Source organism: Uloborus diversus, chromosome 8 (assembly GCF_026930045.1).
Source record: "Uloborus diversus isolate 005 chromosome 8, Udiv.v.3.1, whole genome shotgun sequence".
NCBI lineage: Eukaryota > Metazoa > Arthropoda > Arachnida > Araneae > Uloboridae > Uloborus > Uloborus diversus.
Window position 1 is genome coordinate 133586413 of NC_072738.1, and position 6551 is coordinate 133592963.

Sequence of the window (6551 nt, forward strand, 5' to 3'; positions counted from 1 at the left end):
TCTTATGCCATTCTGAATAAAACCCAGCAGTTTTTTTCAAAATATTGCCAGATTTTATTTTTGAAATTTGTCAAAAAACGAAGAGACAGAAAAAAATACGTCACAAAAGTCATCGTACACTGAAATATTTTCGAATAAATTCATAATTATAATTATCATATGTGGTTTTTTTTATTGTTTTTGCATTGTAAAGACACTGTAAAGTCATTTGCCTTTGATTTTTTTGTTTATTTATTCGCTAATATTCTGCTTATTATTTTAAAATGGAGGTATGCGTAGAAAACAACAAACATGATTCGAAATTTGATTTTTCCCCTCACAGTTGCCATAAATTGGTTTGAAATGTCTCTAAATTAGTTAATTAATACCATTCCATAGTGAAGTGCTTGATAAAATGCTTTAAAGACAAGAATCGGATCGAAAACAAGGTAAGAAAAGGTCAACTGGCAAAGTTAACAAAGCGTGATAGGAGGTTTACAGTTAAAAAAATTATGAAAAATACACATTTGAGTGCTGAAAAAGTTTCTGCAGAATTGAATGAAACATTTTACGTTTAGTTTTCACTTAAAATTGTTCGCCAAGTTCTCTGATTAGCTGGATTAAAGGGGACCTCTTCCCGCAAAAATTTTCTTGTTCCTGCGAAAAACTATAAACTTACGCTTTCCGTCGTAAAATCAATGATAAATAAGCTCAAAATATTTTGGAACAACGTCTTACTTATCGATGAAAATAAATTAAATATTTTGGGTTAAATTGTTGTATAATTGTCAAGAGAAGAAAAAAATAAGGAATTTAATCTTAAGAACTTAGTTGGATCAGTTAATCAGGATGGTGTAGGCGTTCTTGTGTGAGGGTGCATAACAGCATCAGGACTTGGAAATTTGGAATTTTTTGATGCAATAATAAATCATGCTGTTCATTTAAATATTTTAAAAAATAATTTTAAACTATTAGCCCAAAATTTGGTAATCGGAAACAACTTTGTTTTTTATCGAGATAACGATAAGAAGCACACGCTTGCGTTTGGTGCCTCAAAAATTGCCCTTAAGCTTAGAAATATCTCCTCAATCGCTAGATTTAAACTTAATGGAACATATTTGGAGATATCTGGTGGCTAGATTACGAAAATACACCATTGAAACGAAAAGCGAACTAGAAACAGTAAGACTCGAAGTGCGGCTGAATACTTACTCAGAAATTGCACAAAAAAGAAAGAAAAAACAATGAAATCTATTCCCAGACGTTTAAAAGCTGTTGTTGATACTGCATGATATTCTACTAAATAATAACTTTGTAAAAAGTTAGATTATTTACCAATTTTTTGACATTTTTTCAAAGTGTACGAAGACTTTTGTGACATAAAATTTCCGGCAATTTTCGGTTTTTGATTTTTTAAAAAATATTTTTTAATGTTTTATTAAAAATGTTCATGTAGATTTGTTAAAAACAGATCATAGATCTTATAGTAAAATACCTTTTCCGAAATATTAATTCTAACCAATGGATAATGAACAATTTCATTGAAAGTCGTAGGTGTACGAACACTTTTGGGAGCCACTGTATATTGAAATGCTGTGAAAAAATTATATCAAAAACGTCCAATCTGCTCGACAAGATTTATTCCGGAAACGTTTTAATAGCTAAGATTCTTGGCAATTGTTTTAACTGTCGCCGTATTTTTTGACGTCAAAACCTGGGTGCCGATATATATCAGTCTTGCTCATTTAGTCTGCCAGAATGAAATGATTATAAGTGAGAATCATCACTTGGCATGTTTTCAGAATCTTTGTATGACTAGTTAAAACAAAGCGATTGTCTGCTTGCGTTTAAACCGTCGCCAAAATCAATGTTGCGAGAAGTTAAAATGCTATGTTTTAAGCAAAACAAGCCATTACATAAGATTAAAAGTTACATTAAAATGAAAAAAAAAAAAAACCTGCCGAATAATGAAAATGAAGCCATTAAAATATAAAATGTACCGGTACTTTCGTATTCACGTCACCGAAGATACATATTTGGCGGTTTTTATAGTAATTGGCGGTTTTCTCTTATTGCCAAAACAAGGTGACAAGGAATAAAAAAAGATAAATGCGTGCGCCTGCGACAACAAATGCCCAAATGATAGCTCTTTATTGGCGCATTAGTGGTGGAGTTATTATTTAAGTACCATACCTCTAAACATTAAAAAAAAAAAATCATTAACAAACATGAGAAATTCCATTAAAATTTTTAATTTAAGCATGAGGAGCAAAAATGACAAAGCGATTTTAGAAATAGAAATTTTTTCCACCAATTTGGCATGTTCTACGGATAGATCGACCTTAGAATCGGGGGCTGACATTTAACTTCGTTCAATGGTGGTTTCATTCTGGCAACGTCTGGCAAAAGGCCGAAATACATTATCGCTTAGTCTTTTAAGTCAAAAATTTTGGCGATAATTAAAATTATTTCCAAAAATCAAAATCCTCCTTTCTAATTGTCTGATAAAAAAGCACAGAAATTCCTACAAAATTATCATCGAATTTGGCGATCAAATTGTAAAAATATTTTCCTAAATGTAGTCTTTCTTGGAAATAAAATGTTAACGCATGTTTTAACGGCGATGTATTTGATGTATTGATTGTAAGATTTTACCTATCGTTTTTGCCCCGACTTCAAAAATCATTTTTAAAAATGCTACTGATGGTGTTTAAATAATGAAACTATTTTTTACTTTTTAGGGCAATTTCCAGGTATCTGAATGTTAGTAAGATTTTTTCTATAAATCAGTTTAAAAAGTCCATAACATATTTCTTCTTCTTCTTCTTTTTTTTTTTTTTTTTTCCAACGACGAGTTCTGTGTTTAATCATATAAAATAGGAAAATCACATTAAAGGCACTGTTTTTTTACCCATAACTTTCTTTCTAAAGAATAAATATGGTCAAACTATATTCGCGCAGTGGGGGCTTACAAGCAAACAAACAAAAAAAAAATGCATAACGGTAAGAACTGATTACTGCTTCCCTTTTGAAATCGGTTAAAAAACAAATCATTTGCAAACATTTATTAACAGGATATGAATTTTTGTTAATAAAATGGATTCACAAGAATAAATCTAGAATTCGTAGACAGTTCAAAATAATGTTTCAGAGCTATAAGCCTCCAAGCAGTGTTTCTGATTGCAGTGGTAAATACTTGTGTGTATGACTGACCACCAGTTTCATCTTAAAAGTTCTAGTTTATACCATGAAGTTACGAAATAGTATTACAAATAAAAAAATGAAAGTCTAAGTAATAAGCAACAACTCGGAATTGTGTTCAGTCCTTAAAATATTTTTGAAATATAATCATACGACGATAACATATTACATTTCGAAATATAAACACTATTCCTACAGCTGTAGGTATTAGTAAAAATGAAAAGGTTAGAAGTCTTTTACTTCGCGATACAGCTCGTAAAAGCAACATGTTATTTTGCATTTGATAAAAGTTTCCAAAACCTTTTTTTTTTCCTTTAAACCCTAGTATTTATTGCTCCTAGAACAAAAACCTCTTTGTTATCAAAGGCCGAATGTATCGTTTCGGTTTACACACACGCGCATACGCGCGCACAAGCACGCAAACACACACATTATGAACAGCCAGATTCTTGTCTTGAAGCGAATACAAAGTGTCCCAAACAACTATATCTCTACGACTATGCGATGAATAACATATTCATTGAATAAGAGGTCCAGAAGAAACGTTGAAAATAAACACTAGATTAAATGATTCTATCAGCTGAAAGAAAAATCACACATACATTTACTAATTTTATTCATAACTAGTGGTACCCGCACGGCTTTGCCCGTAGTTGAAGATTAAAAAGTCATTCGGCTCGCCTGTACATTTACAAATAATGGATGATGAATTTCTCGCCAATAGGCTATGTTCATTCGCTCTCCCATTCCACGTCATGATAATTTCGTAATTTACTCGTCCAAATTATGATAATTTTGTTTTTAAAATTGGAATAGAGAAAGAACTACATCGAATTTTCGAAAAATCGCTTCGAGGTGCACACCCCCATGCTACAAACTAACTTTGTGCCAAATTTCATGAAAATCACCCGAACGGTGTAGGCGCATGCGCGTCACAGAGATCCACACATCCAGACATCTTACAGACATCCAGACATCCAGAGATGCTGACATCCAGACAGAGAGACTTTCAGCTTTATTATTAGTAAAGAAAAGATAAAGAAGCATTAGAAAACTGAAAGAACAGAATTAAATGGAATTTTTCAGTCACATATTGGCAAAAATTCGTTAAAAATGGGAGGGGGGAATAAGGTGATTATCAATCGTGTATTTAAAAGAAATTTTCTAGACGTTCACCATTTTCTTTTCCAAATGTTTTACCAAGGATTTTGTTACACGATCTCAGAATTAATTTTTAATTTGATAGGTTTTTTTTTCTGAAATCTTATAAAATACCGGCAACATAATGCTCCTAGTTGTCTTTTTATGCTGATATTCTTTTTTTTTTTTGGGGGGGGGGCGGATTTGTAACGACTGCTTTGGCCCATCATACAAGTGTACTTTTCCACCAATGTAAGGGGCTGTCTACAAATTATGTCACTTTTCTCAACAGATTTGACCCTCATCTTCTTGTGTCCCAAAATGTCGCACTTCACACTACCCCCTCTATTCCCTTCATGACAAGTTACACTGTTTTTCATAAGCATGCGTGATGTCACACTTCATGTTACCCCCTCCCTCCCCCTTCTCACAAACAGTCACAGTTTCATTAATCCTCTACTCACTCAAAGCCAAAGCGTGACATCATTTATGGACAGCCCCTAATCACCTAACCAGCTATGTAAAGAAGAAGCGAGATATCTTCCCAGCGAGATACTCTTAATTACAGGGTATTTAAAAAGGGTTTTATATTTCTTAAATAGACTGTTAAAACTACCGGTTGCATACAGCACTTTTTTAGGGTGAAACGTTACACTACTAGTGGCATTACCTTAAGGGTGTCATTTGGCTATCTATGACTCGCCTACGGCACCCTTAAGGGATTCATAGGGGTACCATGGGAAGCCAAATGACACCCTGAAGGATGTCATATGGGTACCATAGGGAGCCAAATGTCATCCATAAAGAGGTGCCGCTGGTGCTACAACCTTTCACTCTAAAAGGTGTCATATGCAATCCGCAGTTTTTAGAGTGTAAGTCAAAAATGCAAGATTTTTGTTAAAGTGAATTTTTCAAGATGACTGAACAAATTTAAAATTCTACAATTGATTTAATTTTCCAGGTTCAGACAATTTTCGCTGCATTGAGGGTAGAAGAAAATGGTAGACGCATGTACCAGCGTGATAAAGTATACCCTCTTCGCCTTTAATTTCTTCATCCTGTTAGCAGGCTTGGCTATACTTGGTGTCGGCATATGGGGCTTAACGGAAAATGGCTCCATGGAACGTCTCTTAGGTGTAAGCTTGTTCAACACCATGGGCATAATCCTGGTTGTAGGTGGTGTCGTGATCGTAGTCATCAGTTTCCTCGGATGCTGCGGTGCCTCTAAAGAGAAGAAGACAATGCTATGCCTGTTCGCCACGATCCTCATAGCCGTCTTCATAGCAGTGCTGGCGAGTGGAATCCTGGCTTACGTCTACTGGAACCAAGTCGAGACAGAACTGAAGCAGGAAATGCTCAACACCATCGAACAGTACAGTAAAGATGAGGCAATCACTCAAGCCTGGGACACTGTCCATCAGCTTTTCCAGTGCTGCGGGATATCAGTCGACGCCGATAACAGCCAGAACGTCTGGAAAAGGAACCCCAACTTCCAACGGGCCTCTGAAAAGGTGCCTGCGTCTTGTTGCAAGTCTCAAGACTCACGAAATACCGCACAGTGTCAGGCGGACCCTACTACAAATGCCTATACCCAAGACTGTTACTTTGCCGTGAAGGAGTTCCTCCAAAAGCACTCCCACATCTTTGGGGGCGTCGCTATAGGATTTGTTTGCATCTTGTTCTTCAACATACTGTTTTCATGCATTCTTCTCGGCAAGATACGTAGAACAGAGAAAGTTTATGTCCATGATATCCCGCGATCGTGAGCGAGCTTTCTGTAGAGGTCAGAGCTCACGAAGGCATGTTTTTCTAAAAATGCCTTCTATTTGACTTTGTTGAAATTAAGGTGACTTGTCTATGGTAGGGGCAGACCTACCCTGGCAGCATTTTAAAGGCTGAACCGCAAATATTCAGACACTTTTCGAACATGGTTACTGCCCCCCTCCCTTTTTTAACACTTTAAAGACTTTTCGGAACATATTTCAAAATATTATTGAGAACATTTATTTGGTTCTGAAATTTTTTTAAACATTTTTGGGAACGCATTTGAAAACCTATTTCGAACACTGACAGGACTCCTTCCTTCCAGAACAGTTGGAAGTACACTTTTTAGACCCTTTTTACAGTTCTTATGAAACATACTCTTTATTATACCTGTAGTTTTTTTTTTTTTTTTTTTTTTTTTAAGCAATCTCGAGGGGCAGCTGTCAACCGCCGTGGGGCTATGAACA

The 6551-nt window shown here is 35.2% G+C and overlaps 1 protein-coding gene across 1 annotated transcript; it reads left to right on the forward strand.

The window, feature by feature from the left end:
* The first annotated feature begins 5474 nt into the window (after positions 1–5474).
* On the forward strand, positions 5475–6086 carry LOC129228607 (CD151 antigen-like). Its single transcript, XM_054863287.1, has one exon. The coding sequence runs from the start codon at positions 5475–5477 to the stop codon at positions 6084–6086; it is 612 nt and encodes a 203-aa protein (XP_054719262.1).
* The last annotated feature ends 465 nt before the right edge of the window (positions 6087–6551 follow it).

Bases quoted from the DNA above. Each gene is read 5' to 3' on its own strand.
- LOC129228607 (XM_054863287.1), top strand. From the start codon at position 5,475: ATGGGCATAATCCTGGTTGTAGGTGGTGTCGTGATCGTAGTCATCAGT.